The 15622-nt window shown below is 39.0% G+C and overlaps 1 protein-coding gene across 1 annotated transcript in view; it reads left to right on the top strand.

The window, feature by feature from the left end:
* The window catches only part of arap2 (ArfGAP with RhoGAP domain, ankyrin repeat and PH domain 2), a 122164-nt gene that overhangs the window by 78905 nt on the left and 27637 nt on the right, over positions 1 to 15622 (top strand). The window contains exons 15-18 of the mRNA XM_056258923.1: positions 129 to 254; positions 14051 to 14195; positions 14647 to 14749; positions 15302 to 15500. Of these exons, the coding sequence (XP_056114898.1) occupies positions 129 to 254; positions 14051 to 14195; positions 14647 to 14749; positions 15302 to 15500 (573 nt within the window). The remainder of the gene's footprint in view (positions 1 to 128; positions 255 to 14050; positions 14196 to 14646; positions 14750 to 15301; positions 15501 to 15622) is intronic.

Raw genomic sequence — 15622 nt, 5'->3', positions numbered from 1 at the left:
ATGCGACTGATCTCCATTTAAACAGCATTTCTCGTCCTCACCACATTATAGGATTATTCCTAATCAGCTGTTCTTCTTTTTTCTTTTTATTCTCTCTGTTTTTCCCCCTCCTTTCTCTCTCTGTATAGATTTCCCTAAGCTGGAAGCAGTACTTGACCGCAGTTTTACGGCTGATGTTCCTTCTTTTATGGATGGCTTTCTGTACTGCTCTATGAACGCCGGCAAGGCTACTCTGGATAGGAAAGGAAGACCCGGTGAGTCCGTCTGTCCTTGCTTTCATCCATCCAAATGCCCACCACCTCATTTATTCATTCATCCAAATAATTAGATATGAATATTCATCCACACTTCCTGTTTATCCTCACCCATTGCTGGAAATGTTTGCACCGTATTTGTGCAATAGTATTATCGCCCCTACACTTGAGTACACCATCCTTCTTTTTCCTCACTAAATCCCCCCCAAAGATGTTGTTCTTTTAAGTATGTTTCCCCATCGTCTCTCTGACACCCATTGTGTCACTTTGTTCTCCTCCAAACATCTGGAGAGGGCCGCTGGTGGTTAGACAGGAGTCCTCTCTAGGGACGGGGCCGGTAAAGGGCCCTACATTAAGCTGGACTCTTGGTGGAGGAACACAAGCATCTGGAGCGCATGTTCCACTGTAGGAGCTTGTTTTTTTCCCCCCTCTTCTTTCTTTTTCAGCTCGTCTCTATCTTGTATCCCGAGGGACATCTGTCTCAAGCTGTGGTAGCCCGCTTTGGTCCTCTGCCTGTTTTCCACGATACCACTGTGTGTGTGTGTGTGTGTGTTTATGAGCACTGGAAATAAGCAAGCTGTGTTTTAGAATTAGACTCAGATAGTTGAAAATGGTTTAATGCAGTTCTAAGTATCTTAAAAGTAAATGTGATGACTGTTTGAAAGTTTAAAGAACGTCTGTTATGATAATAAACAGATGCCTCATTACTCTTTGCACAAAAGAAACTTTAGCAAAGTGGATGGGAATCTGAAAACTTTTCTGAAATGCCAGTAGTGCAGTGAAAAATCACACATTTTTTGGGAGAAACTTCTTGTATAAACCACAGTAGCTTAAGATGTATAGATAAAAATACATCCCCTTGTGAAAAAATAATAACATATTTTTTGAAATCATACTTGCAGATAATATAATATTAATGAATTGAAGTTTAAATTGATTCAATTTATTTTACCATAAATTATTGTCAATACTTTCAGCAGCAACCGTTCTTTAACCATATTTAAAAGACAATAGAAGAAATTATGAAATTACATAAAAGTCCTACTTAAGACAAAAACAATGTTTTTTTTTTTTTAGCCAAGAACCACTACTGTTGCTCAAACTTAGGGTTTAGGATTTGAGCTACTCAAATCTTCTATCCTTTTAGTATTTAACTTTTAGCAAGTAATTTATCCTGCATGTTGAATGACTCCTCAAATCATGCATACTTGTTGAGCAGAGGTGTGATATTACTTTTCAAAGTGATTAAACCTACATTTTCACCTGGTAGTGATAAAAAGCAAAAATCTTGTAGCATTGGAAGTGGGACATGAACCATGCTAGACACCAGAATATCATTGTGATGTGGGACTGGCCAGTAATCTACCACCTAGTGCTACCCTAACAACCACATCGCAACATTCTAGAAAACACTGGCAACCCACAACACACTACCATAGTGGCAGTGACTTTTGCACTGGCAAGCATTGCTCTTCAGACTCTTCAGAAAAGCATCTCACTTATCTTCACAAATATATATACATCCTTTGATTCTGGTCTGCTTAGAAACAGTGGGGTATTCGTCGGATTTCTGCTGATTTAGAGAATCATTGGTTTGCTGGTTTCCTTAAGAGGGCAAAACCAGTAAACAAATATAGCTGGAGGCATACTTTTATTGTTTAGTGGTTTTGCTTTTTTAAGGCAACATTGTACAAAATAGTTTTACATCTGAGTCTCTTCTGAAATACTACTTCTCAGTAGAACTGCACTTAAACAGCGCATTTAAACTTGTTTAATCAACGAGAAAATGTAGCTTGTGCCACTCTAAAAAAAGGACTATTTAAAAAAAAAAATGCTATGTCACTGAGGTTGCCTTAAAACCTTTCACACTAATGGTCTAAAACACTCTATATAAAACCTAATGTCAATAATTTATGGTTTCGTCTTGGGGATTTTAATAAAAGCATGGTCTACTAGATTCGCTGCAGTCCGGTTGTTGCAGTGACTTCACTTAAATCGTTGAAACATTTTTGTGTGCACTTTTATTATAACAGAAGAAGACACTACTCGCTACTAACAAAAAGTAGCCAACTACACTGAACCTACATAAGGGGGCAATAACTTTTTAAATAGCTAACTATGCAATGATTTGTATTTATAATTTAATCTGAGCCGTATTTGTCTGCCACATTGAGAAACTGTGACGCTATAGAACAAATTTAGTTGAGTTAGTAGTGTCCCTGCTTTTAGTTCCCTAAAACTGAATGTAAGGCATGATCAGAAAACATGCATATCAGAACCTCTGATTTCGGATTAAAATGTCAATGTTTCCATGCTTCAATGTTTCAATCATTCAATGTTCACAATTCATTGTGTTCATCTCTCTCTTCTGTTTCTGTTCATAGTAGTGTCCTGTTTTTGTTCTTGTGTACTTACAGAGGTATATACAATATATAGTTCGTCATTGACCAATCTGAAGGATTTGTGAGATATTGTAAACTTGTAGAGCCTCTTCTGTATTATCAACACAAGGAGGACACAAGTATAATACAATAAATGTTATTATCAAAAAGATAAACAAGAGTAAATCAACACACCTAATACATGAATTCCATGAATGATAAAGGAATAAAGTGCATACGACGCATACAATACAAGTGATTATTGTTGGGTGTGGCTGTGGTAGTTAGGTTTATCGGTTGTTTCTTTGAAACTAATAAGGTGAAGAACCTTATTTTACATTTCCAGAGGTTTGGTTAAGTGATATATTTACGTTTCACGTGGTCGAGTGAGCAGTCCGATGGCGATGAGGTCTTCAACTAGTTGTGCTGGTTGACAATGCAGTGGGGAAAGGACTTGAAATCTGTTTCAAGAGCCTTGAACATGAAGCTCTATGGGATGCTGATCTCCTGGAGCACCAAAGGGTCCTAAAATGTGGAACTTGCAGATGAGGCCCTGATGTGGGTGCAGAAGGTACTTAACAATCTGGAACACGCAGACGAAAGTGTGGCTCACCCTTCTTTCCCCTGTGGAATTTATTTGCAGAAAGCACACAGAAGTCTTTAAAGTGTCTATACATTTTTGCCAATGCATTTCTCACTTTCCAAACCACCACCAGAATACCTTTGGCAATGTTCTAAACAAATAGAGTGCCAAGAAGATGGGAAAAGATTGAACTGTCAAGCATGCATTCATTTCTACATTAACAGCTGAATTTGTGTAAGATGTTGCACTGCAAAAAGCTGTCGCTGAGAATACTTATTTCTCTATTAAGTATGAAATGAATACGTGTAGTTTACATCACTTTTAAGGTTTCCAAAAATAACTATGTATGCATCCAAAAAGCCCTAATGAATGGTTATGGCAGTCGGCTTAAACCTTAGGGATTAGTCTTAGGTTAGGTGCAGTGAGGTGTCCTGTCCTTCCTGCGCTTGAGGTGACTGTCAGTTGTCCTAGCATCCTTATCTAATGGTGTTGGACATTTGTTTGTGCTAGTCCACCCAGATCCACTTGAAATGTAGCAAACGGTTCTCCACTGTTGCAGTAAGAGTGGAGCCCTGCTATAACACTGGGACCTGGAATGTGATGTTCCCTACATGCTTTTTATGAAATATCCATAAACAAGTTTTTTATCAAATCAACATATGTTGTATGGCCAGAAACATTATTTACATAATCAATGTTGGAAATGCTACCTATGCATTTTTTTAATTTAATGGATATAATTCACTATATTTTAATTAATTAACTTGAATTTTATGGACAATGGTGGGAGATTTATGTTTATGCGATAACATAAAGTTTTTTTCTTCCTCTCTCTCTCTCCCAAAATGGAGCCAAAAAAAAAAACATGAATTATGCTGGAAACCTTAAACAGAACTCCTGACTTAGAATTAATGGTACCCCTGGTAAATATGAGCAAAACTGGCTGTAAAAAATAAATCTGCATCGTTTATCCTTAATTAATTTTTTTAATTAATAATTAAGACGTTTCAATCAACTAAAGATGTTACGAATCTGCCAGGAAGAGGACGTGTGTCTATATTGTCTTAGGATAAAAGTTTGAGTGGCCAAAGACTCTTCAAGTATCACAGATGGAGAATTGCAGAGATTACTTGAGTCTTGGGGTCAGAAAGCCTAAAAAAAAATCAAACAACCCCTACATCACCACATGTTGTTTGGGAGGGTTTCAAGAAAAATCTTCCTCGCTCATCCAAAAACAAACTCCTGCATATTCAGTTGTCGGACACGACTGGAACTTCAAACGGCACAGGCTTCTGTGGTCAGATGAAACTAAAAAAAAAGAGCTTTTTGGCAGCAAACACGCTAGATGGGTTTGGGGCACACAAGGATAAAAAGTACCCCATGTGTACAATTTAATATACCGTTGGATCTTTAATGTTGTGGGCATATTTTTCTGCTGGAGGTCCTGGACTTCTTGTTCAGATTCATGGCATCGTGGATTCTATCAAATATCAACAGATAAAAAATCAAATCCTGACGGCCTCTGCTAAATCTTATAATGGGCCGTGGTTGGATCTTCCACCTGGACAACGATCCAAAACAAACATCAAAATCAATACAAAAAATTGTTACGGAGCACAAAATGAAGCTTGTGCCATGACCGTCCCAGTCCCCTGACCTGATGAGTGGAGTGAACTGAAGAGAAGAAGCACCAACATGGATCTGGGAATCTGAAGGATCTGGAGAGATTCTGTATGGAGGAATGGTCTCTGATCTCTTGTCAGGTGTTCTCCAAACTCATCAGGCATTATAGGAGAAAACTCAGAGCTGTTATCTTGTCAAAAAGAAGATTGCAAAAAGTATTTAATAAAAGGGTGCCATGCCAATAATTGTGGCCAACGTGTTTTGGAGAAAAACATTTATTTCATAATGTGATTTTCCACCCACCCCACTTTCAATTCTTTTACTTCAATTTAAGGTTAGATTTTTGGCAATTTTTTTAATGAAAGATCAAAAGGATAAACATTGCAGATTTGTTTTTTACAGCCAGTTTTGATCATATTTACCAGGGTTACCATTAATTCTGAGCACGACTGTATCTGTTCTTGTTGTGTTGGATGAAATTTGAATTTCAGTTCAGTAAATTCCTCTTCCTTTCATTTCAGTTCCAGTTCCACATCCTATGGGATGTCGCCAATTCAATTCAAATTCACACTCATAAACTGAAAGCACATTTGTAAATTCAGAATTTTTCCCAACCCTAATGTGTGTGCGCATGTTGTGCGAGAGAGTGTTTTTCTGTGTGTCTTCACTGAGTTTCCGCTGACACCCACAGAGGAAGCGTGCTTTTAGGGGAAGAGGAGAAAACAACCACATCTGCCCCTTTATAAATCATGCAGCGGTATTCCTCCGTGTGTGCGTGTACTTGTGAAACGCCCCATCCTCTAAAGGGTATAATGCATCTAAAACAAGCTCCCATTGCCTGTCACTGCTGGTAGCTGTGTGTCTCAGAGCCGGGACAACTTCTCAATCGAGGCTTATTCATTTCTTTCATCTGGATCAATGTCGCAACCCTTTCATTGCAAACAACGTCCGCAAATGAAAGAAGTCCCCCGTGAGGTTTCCGCCTGTGTAAATGATAAAACACGATTATTTTGAGGCACGTCTATTGATGACTAATCATCTGAACTGTGCTATACTGGGTCCAGACTCCGAACTCGCATGAATATGAGTCACTTTACTCACACATTATAAATAAATGATTTGACCTTTAGATTTTCTCAACAGTTTTACACAAAGCTTTGTTTCACACCGCACTTGAAAGCAGCGCACAATTTTTGTGGTTATTACTTCCTTTTTTGTCTGAATCTAACTGATTTAATTTGTGTATAGCTCTAGTTTGGAGTTTAGTGTCGTTCTATGTAGATTAATTACAATCTGGTTGTGAATGTGATCCCACTTCTCATGTTACATTTCTCATCATGTATAAATGATGAGGTAATAAATCTTAATGGCCAACTCCTGATTACAATACAGTAGCACAGACATATCTTTTTTCAGTATAGAGCAGGTTATGCAACAGAAACAAAATGTGAAGGCACAATATAAACCTGCTGTTGTAGTTGGACTGTTGCTTCCCTTATGTGTGTGGTTTGAAATAGGTCTAATTTTATATAGTTGGTTAGTTTCGGGTTTTTTAGTGTCTTAATTATTCTGTAATTTGACTTTTATAGTTGATATATTGTCACGTTTTGCCTGTGTTCTAGTTGGACTTTGAGGGTGTTTTCACACTTGGCATTTTTGGTTAATTTAAAACGAACTCAATTACTCTGTTGGTGCGGTTCATTTGAATAAGTGTGAACGCTGCCTGAATCACTAACACATAACTAATCTAAACAAACACATATACAAAATCACCCAAACATGGGTAAAATGGAAAGTGAAAGTGAATGAAACTGGAAGCAGACACAGGGGAATGAAGCTATGAAAAAGAGTCATTTAACCATCTGAACAGAACTATCAGTTTCTTATTTCATAGCACCTTGTTTACAGCTTATACTTGACCTCTTGTTTAGTTAGTTAAATGTACGATGCTTGAAATGTCTTGAAATGAAGTCTCAGGAGAAAGCCTTCATGGTTTAGTAAGTCAATGGTGTTGAAGTTGCAATCAATTTCTTCCGCATTGAACGAAGAAATGATGATGAACTTGAGATGTTAGCCTGACTCAATAATTGTCGAGGAAGTTACAATTCGCCTTTGGCTAAGCCCCCCTTAGTTACTGTTGCTACGTCCGACAAACAAACTTCATCTGGGCTCTGGTATCAACATGGCTTATGCTGTGACAGCTCTTCCTGCTGACATTTGATTAAACTTTTATAAAGCAGCAAATAAAGTGTCCAATAGAAGTAGGCAAAAGGGGCTGCAAAATATGTTCGAAGGCTATATTCACGACATACAGGTGAAACGCAAGGAACAACAAGGCATCCAAGTAGAGGCAAAAGCATACTGGTCACAGTCAAAAAATGAACCACCGCATATCCTACTAATCGAAACGGAGGCTGGGACTAACAATATCAAGGAGCAACACTGTTCATGCAAAGCTGGGTAGGTCTCTATTCACTTCTATAATCGTTATTACAAGCAAACGGACTACGCGAGTATAACGTTGTATTTATTAGCAGCGTGTGCTAGACGACACTTGTCAGGATTTGACTTCGGTTTTGGGAAGGGGAAAAAACGGACACCCCCCTCCGACCTCTCTGGGAAACGCGTATCTGTGTTACAAATGCCCCAGGCACAACGTTTAACCGTATTTTTCATAAAACTACGACGGTAATAGCCTGCCGAGACCAAAAATATGAGACGCCTGTGTTAAAGTCAATGGAGCGCTGTGAAAAAGTGTCGGACCTCTGTGGGACCTCGTTCTTGGCTGCGCTGTGATTGGTCAATTTACATTCTAGGGTGTGGCTTAGCCAAAGGCGAATTGTTATAACTTGAGGCCATTCCGGCTGTGCGGCTGCGTACCGGGGAAAGGTCCTGTGGTCGGACTGGATGTCACTCCGACAGCGCCCTTTAACTTCTGTGAAGGTCACTCCTCCAGGGGGTCAGTGAGCCAATGGTAACTTAAACTTTCGGAGAGAAAGTTTACAAACCTTTGTCTCTGAGCATGATGTTTTTTGCATATGTAACTCTATTGGGTGTTGATGGAGAAGCTATTAAAGATTCTTGTAATATCAATTTGTTGCATATGTATCAACATTTAACATAAATGATTGTTCAGATCATTAAAATAGCAATTCATAGATAACAAACATGGTATATGTGAGGGTACAGTAACTAGCGGTTAAATCATAAAGCATGCATAAGACAATATACAATACAAAAGACATTATACAAGACAGAAATAATCATACACACAATGTCCTGGTAATATGGATGTTCATTCATAGAAGGTCTGCCTATGAATTAATGGAAAGAAGTCCTTTTTTATTGGCCTTATGTGTCTTTACTATGGCCTGTGCCTTCCACATTTTTTCTTATCTTGCTGGCGTGCCTTTGCTGCCATGGTTACCAGGGGCCTGTTCTATCTTTTTGGGTGGTTGTCACAGACACCTTGAAACCTTGTTTTGTGGTTGGGTGAGGGGGTTTTCTGGATTATTCATTAAATATAATGAATAATTGTGCGTCTGATTGGTCCAGCTGCTACAGATTACGCTACTGAGCCCACCACGGATAAAGAGCCGAAGCACCACGAGGTGATGAAGCCAGAGCTGAGAAAAGCCCAGTCTGACCAGGTGTGAGAGCTGGCCATTAATTCCTTAAAGGCCAAGTTAATCCAGGAGAGGAGTCTGACCAGGTGTGTGAGCCAGTCCCTGTGTCTATTCTTATAGAGTATTAGGGCATGGATTGAAGTCCAGCCCAAAGTACCAGGGCTGATGTCAGTGTGCTGACTCCAAACCCCAATATTAATAATGACGAGTATGACAGATTAGCACTGTGCCTGTTTCGTTGGCCAATTCCCACCCTCCCACTCCCACCTCCTGTGCCTGTCCCGTGTCGGCCAAGGAGGCCGTTTTTGAACTCCCTGCCTGTCCCATATTGGCCAAGAAGGCTGTTTTGAACTTTCTGCCTGTCCCGTGTTTTTGTACTCTCTGCCTGTCCCTTATCAGCCGAGGCCATTTTTGAGGTCTCTGCCTCATTTATTCACTACTGTTCAAAAGTCTGGGGTTGGTATTTTTTGTTTTTAAAAGAGGTCTCTTTTGCTCACCAATAAAACTGTTTTGATTATTTTCGATCGAAAATCTAATACTAAAGGTAAAAAAAATGGTAACACTTTCTATGAAGCCTGAATTTATAATGCATTATAAAAACAGGCTCCATAGAAAGTGTTACCAAAAAAACTTTTATGTTTACCTAATAGAATGATTATCTTAAGAGCACATCCATCTCCCAGGCCTCTCTAGCCATGTAACATTGGATGATCACAGGTAAATTCCACCATGGCATATGGATGTATACAAATCTGAAGAAAATGACTGGAATAAAGGAGATTTACACACTTTTCATGGGTTCTTCAAGCCTCCTCAAGATTCAATGACATGTTAAATGTTTGTAGAGTATCAAAATGTGCAAATTGCTTGCGAAAAGCCTATCAAATCTCATTTTGAATTGTAAGAGGCTTGACCTCAGCAACCCCACCAGAAGCTTGTATTGAAATGAAATTTTATAAATGGTTTCAGTTCACATAAAGACACTGATGAAGTTGAAGCTGACAAAGACCCCTGGCCAACATGCAGTGCAAATTCAAATATAATGACAAATGAAAGGACACCTCTCTCCATGGTTCCTGGGAAGCAGTTTCATAGATAATATATCCATAGCCTTGTAAACAAGAAAATGAAAAGACAGTGACAAGAGGGTTTTCACACACTTATTGTGGTGGCATTTGAGCTGGAGAGGTTCAAACAGATGAGGTGAAGAGGTTTGAGGGAAATAAATACCAGCAATTTATTGTATTACACAACACTCGATACTGAGAGACAGCCGCATTGGATGGTTGTTGATAGTAAATGCCAGCTGCCTGTGGACCCGTGTGCATATATGTACACGCCAATCGAGTGTGTTGTGATATTGCCAAACGGTCACCAAATACCATCTCTGTCACCTGAAGTTTCTCACTGATCAACATTTTGTTTTGTACTTTCTCTTTAAAAGTTGAATATCACACTGCGTGTCACATGGATAACCCCTGCTCTTCGCCCATAATTTAGTGTCTCTTACCTGCTGATATTTCCGACAGAACAGTTTGTTCCCCCACAAACCCTAGCTAACTGGATAAAAGAAGTGCCAGTATTGTAGATGATTTAGGTGAGGCATTGTCAGGAACAAAACAGTATGTCCCTGTAACACAGTTAAAGTTAAAATACTCTGCTCTGCCTAATAGCAATCCTCCAGAAACATCGCACAACCCTTTCCACTCAGAAATAGACCATCAGCGTTTTCACGAGACAAATGACGGTTGTATTACATGTATGAATATGACGTATGCTGTGAATATTTTAGTGTTAACAAAGCTCCACAGTATTACTTAACTAGCGTAATAGTTAGAAAAAGAGTGTAACGTCTCAGTTAAATATTTATGATGAATGTAAGCCCTCTCAGATTCATGAGAATCTCTTGGATTTTAGTACTTAGAGGCTTTTCCTTGAACAGATATCACAGTTGATACCCCATTACAGCCTTAACATGCCTTGATGTATCTTTGATATATTTAAACTGCAGTTTTCTCGGAAACATGGTTTAAAAGCTTTTTTGTTAGCATTCATGTTTTTGTTGAATCTTTAAAGACCTCTTTAAAGGCATTCTTACACTCACAAAATGAAATCAGTGATTCCGATATTTCTCATAATCAGTTTTGTTTCATTAAACCCTTTTTTTTAAATGCATCCTTTGGGAGGAAACTGTTACTTGTTGCTTTGGTTTTAGTAAAAATGATCTCATCAGATTACTCTCAATGTTGAAAAAAGGCATATCGTTTTGTCCATCGACATGTACTGTACTTTACATTTAACATTTACATTTAATCATACTTTACATGTCACAACCTGTTTTGCACCCAGCATGTGGCCTGTGTGAGGTAAAAATGGTGTAATGGGTAATACTTGGGGCTCATAATCAGAAAACTGTTGACTGGATGGACTGAACCAGTAGCAAGTGAACTGTACAAGTAGGGATATAAGTATCTGCTAAATTATTTATTACTTTAAAACAATAATAATAAGCTAGATAAAAGTGATTTTAAATTAGTACATTACAGTAGTGTATGGCATATACATCTTCCTGTAGCTCAAACAGTAGAGCGTTCACAGGCGTAACTATCGGTAAGCAGGGTACGCGGTTGCTTACGGGCCCGGACCAATCAGGGGCCCGCGTGACTGGAAGATATTGATTGACAGCCGGGGGCGGGGCCCCCTATCGCATTTTACTACTTTTAGTCTGATCGCATTTTAATTTTTCGTGAATTTATTTGAATAGATAATGACAACAACATATTTTACTGTTCATTAAATACATGTTTGAAACGAACAATGATGGATTTTGGTGTAATTTGTTTTGAATTGTGACTGGGGAATCCCCGGGTGAACATGAGTATTGCGTGCAAAACAGTAAAAAAAAAACTCGAGACAGATATGGAGTCGGCAAATTACAAAAACAAAAGTGGCTTTCAAAAGCGCAAACGAAAAGAGGAATTTGACAAATTAATTAATAAATTACCAAAAATAGGAAGCTTGTTTAAAAAGATGACACAGGAGGGGGAGATCGAGATTGAGATGGAGCAAGAGAGTGAAGCGAATTGCCATACTGTCAAATGCCTGTGCGCGCCATCTAGATCTTAAGGATTTAATTCGACAACTTGCACAGAGGAAACCCGTAAAATGCCGCTATAATGTAAGTGAGCATCTTTTTTTATGTATTTGGACCTAGGCCTATGTGTGTGTAGTCATAGCAGTGAGTAACAATGTGTCAAGGTGCGCCGTCACCAGCAGTGTTTTTTTTTGTTTTTTTTTGTTTTTGCGCATAGGCTACTCCTGATTTTGTCAGTCATCTCATCTCTTATATGCTGCCTGTGTCTCTATGATCCTATCCTGTCCTATTCATGTTAGCCTGCTCGTGGACATTGCGTCATCACGTGTTGTAGTAGGGGGGCCCGCCTTGATAATCCTGCATTAGGGCCCAGTGTTGGCTCGTTACGCCACTGAGAGCGTTGACGCTTGCAACGCCACGGTCATGGGTTCAATTCCCAGGGAAAGCAAGAACTGATAAGAATGTAAATGTGTAGCTAGAAATGCAATGTAAGTCGCTTTGGATAAAAGTGTCTGCCAAATGCATAAATGTAAAATGTAAATATCAAAGTCTTCATTAGATCCTTTACATTTTTTTTTCTTTTCAAATTTTTTTGTTTCTTGTTGGATTGTAGATGGTTTACATTTTTTAAAATTCTTTAGTCATAATTTCAGCCATTTTAAGTTCCTAGTAGTGAAGTATTTATAACTTGTTGCAAAAAGTACTAATAACTGTGGGATAATCCACCAAATAAGTGGCTGTGAATCTGCTTTGAATTGTTAAAGATCATCTGCCGTGAAATTCACGTTTTGAATTTTGTTTATATGTCTGTTGTTTTTAAGACAAACCGGGCTTTAAGACAAACCAGATCAAAGCAGATTTGTGTGCAAATTCATCAGTCAACACCATTGCTGAGTTTTTTCTTCTTAAAACTGCAGTTTACCAAAGACGGCGTCAAAAACACCGTTTGAAACACCCCTGTTCTCTATGTCACAAACATGTAACCAATCCTGTCAACGTGTGGGCGGGCTTTAGCATATCATCATTACTATGCTGTGAAGCAGGGGAGTCTCAAGAGAATCAATGTTCCATGGTATATTTTTCTGTTAATATGAAAAATCGGCTACATTTAGCAATATATCAGGTCAATTATGTATATGATGTATATTACGATGTTAGGATGAACACTGACGTTCTAAGTTGTTCAAAGTGTTTCTAAGGATGCTGATTTTTAGAAGGCAGCTGTCTGACTCTGAGATGGTATGATGGAGTGAGATACACCGAATTGTTGACAAACCTGTATAATTCGCTCTTACTCTTCTGAATCACTTTCTGGTTCAGAAACATATGGCTGAATTAAACCAATATTTCCACTTGCCATCACTTAGCGTTTACTACAGGAAAGTTGACAGAGTGGATCAGGTATTCTGAGCTGGTGTGAGTGAGTGGAGGCGGGGACTAATAGGCATATTCATGGATCCACATATATTAAATGAAGCAAAGGTGTAGAGTTACATTCAAGCTATTTTAAGGCATGAATAAATTATTTTCACAGGAAAAAAAGGTTTAAATATGTCATTTTCGTGATCAAAGATGAGTTTTAAGCAATACAATTATTGATTACAGGGAGACTTTAAGAACAGTGATACATATAGCTACTTAAGGAAATTAGTCCAAACTTTCCACATCTTTCATACTTTATTGCCAGTGGCCAGATAGTTTTAAACGCCTTCCTCAGAAACTCTTTTTGTTTTTTTAAGTGGCTCAGTTGTATTATACAAAGCAGATCCTAAAGTGTACTGAGTGAATAGAGAGGCTACTATAAACATGTTCTGGGTGGTTTGTAATGTGTTGCTATGCAGTTGCTAGGGTGTTCTGGGTGGTTATTAGGTGCTTGCTTACTGGTCCAAATCCAAGTGTCTGATTTTCTGGTCTTTAGATATTGATTGCAATCCTCCTTTTAAAGCAACTGTAAAAGGTGCGGTTACTTTAGCAGAATTTCAGTGAAATTTTGCAGGCATTGTCTCTAGTGTAGCGATGCATGAAGCACTGCAAACACAGAAGTCACTTTCAAAACGAGCAGCTTTCTGTTGGTCAACATGCTGAACTTGCATGAAAAACATGAACGCAATCTGTGTGGGGATTTTTTTTTTGCCTTCATGCGAAACTCCCAATTGTGCGGTTTCCTATTGAAATGACTGGATTTCACCCTTAAAATTTAGCCCACTTGACAAACTACATTGCTACATTTACATTACATGCATTAGTGAATAGTACTGCAGATAGATCTGTCATACCAAATTTCCATTGTACATTGGGTGGACACTTAGAAAAGCTGCACAATTTGAGGTATCATTCATGTCATTCATTCATGTCAGCGCGACAGTTGAAAATGTATCTGCCAAAGTTTGTTAAAACCCCTAAGTATATCATTACCACTAAGAATATGCAATTGAATCTAGTTCTCAGTAGTTAAAGGTCATGTTTGTGTATTTGTATGTATGTTTCAGACATGGTCCGTCGTTGGTGTACGTTGGAAGGTGGATTTCTTAGTTACTATGACAACGAGAAGATCGCCACCCCCATAGGTCGGGTTGACGTCAGCAACGTGGTGAGCCTGGCCATCAGCAACATTGAGAACATCACCGAAACAGGGTACAGGTTTCTCTTTCTCTCACACCCTCGTTTGCGCTTGACCACCTTTTGTGGGTTAGAGGTTACGGAAAGCGTTTTTGATGTGACCTCACCTCAGACTTTCCATACACTAACAAACGTAAAGAAATGAGAGGAAACCAACATGCTGACCGACCTCTAACCCGATTAACCTGACTCTCATTTTTCTGAGATTATTTTGCTCTCGCTGACAAAAATAAAAATATAACAAAAATACCCCCGTCCAAAAATGTGGGCCACAAGTCAGAGCTGTTAAAGCCATTAAGAGAGTGACCTTTCCCCCTGGATTAATCTCCTGTGTTCAGCTGTTTATTGTAAGAGCAAAAGACTAACAGAGATTAATCACCATCCTTTCTGTTTCACAGCTGTGTGCATGTGTGTGTTTCAGTCATTTTGTGTGTGTGTGTTAATTGCTGTTTCACACCTCCCTCAGGCCAGTGTTCACCTTTGAGTTGTACATGCGCTCTCAGAGAGTGCTGGTGTTCGGAGCGGAGACCTCGGACACACACCAAGATTGGACGCATGCCATCGCCAAGGTGACACTCATTTTCTAACACACAAGTCTTTGAAGATTTATCGCAACTTTACCTTGCAGGGATTTAGCATAAGCGTGCCGTTTCTGTGATTAAATATGAATTTCTGCATTAGCCGTACTCTATTGTATGCGTGGACTCTTGAAGGTCATTTGATTGTGTCTTTGTCCCTGTTGTGCCAGAGTGCATTTGTGTTTTTCTTGTGCGAGTGGGTGTATGCTATTACTCCTTCAAACAGATCCATCTCACTTGCCTCTCATCCCTCACTCACACACACACATTCCCATTTAAGTGAAGTGTGGAGGTGCTAGTGTCTAGGCTGAAGTGTTTGCGTAACTCCGAGAGCTCAGCTAGGGAATGTTCAAAGAATGTTTGTGTTTGTACTTCTATCTGTATATGCCGGTTTAATGCAACTCCAGGGTTAGTTGTAGTTTCTGTTTGGCAGAAAACACTAGAAACTTATTTGTGTGATCTGCACAAGCCCCTGACTTTTAAATGTTTTCTCTCTGCCACTCACACGGTTGCTCTGTCTAATATTTTTCTCTTTCTTTCTAGTGTTTTGTCCCTGCAAGGGCAGATGCTCTGCTGAGGCAGGACAGTGAGCTTATTGGCCGACTGCACTATAAAGAGGGTCATGACCTTTATCACTGGCGAATGGGATGGTTTGCTCTGGTGGGCTCAGAACTCTACTTCTGTTCTGGAGATGAAGATGAAGAGGAGGGAGTTCTTCAACTCAAACGCCTACAGGAACTTAGTGAGGACAAATATGCACACATACCAGTAGAATGAAAGATATTAAAGAAATTCATATTTCATTCATATCATTTAAAGAAATTAAAGATATTCATCCATGTTTTTCCAAACCCATATGACTTC

This window comes from Rhinichthys klamathensis, unplaced genomic scaffold (assembly GCF_029890125.1).
Source record: "Rhinichthys klamathensis goyatoka isolate OS25496 unplaced genomic scaffold, OSU_Roscu_1.1 h1tg000161l_1, whole genome shotgun sequence".
In the NCBI taxonomy this organism is placed as follows: Eukaryota; Metazoa; Chordata; class Actinopteri; order Cypriniformes; family Leuciscidae; genus Rhinichthys; species Rhinichthys klamathensis.
Note: the sequence above shows the minus strand (reverse complement) of the source record. Positions and strands in the feature narration are given on the sequence as shown.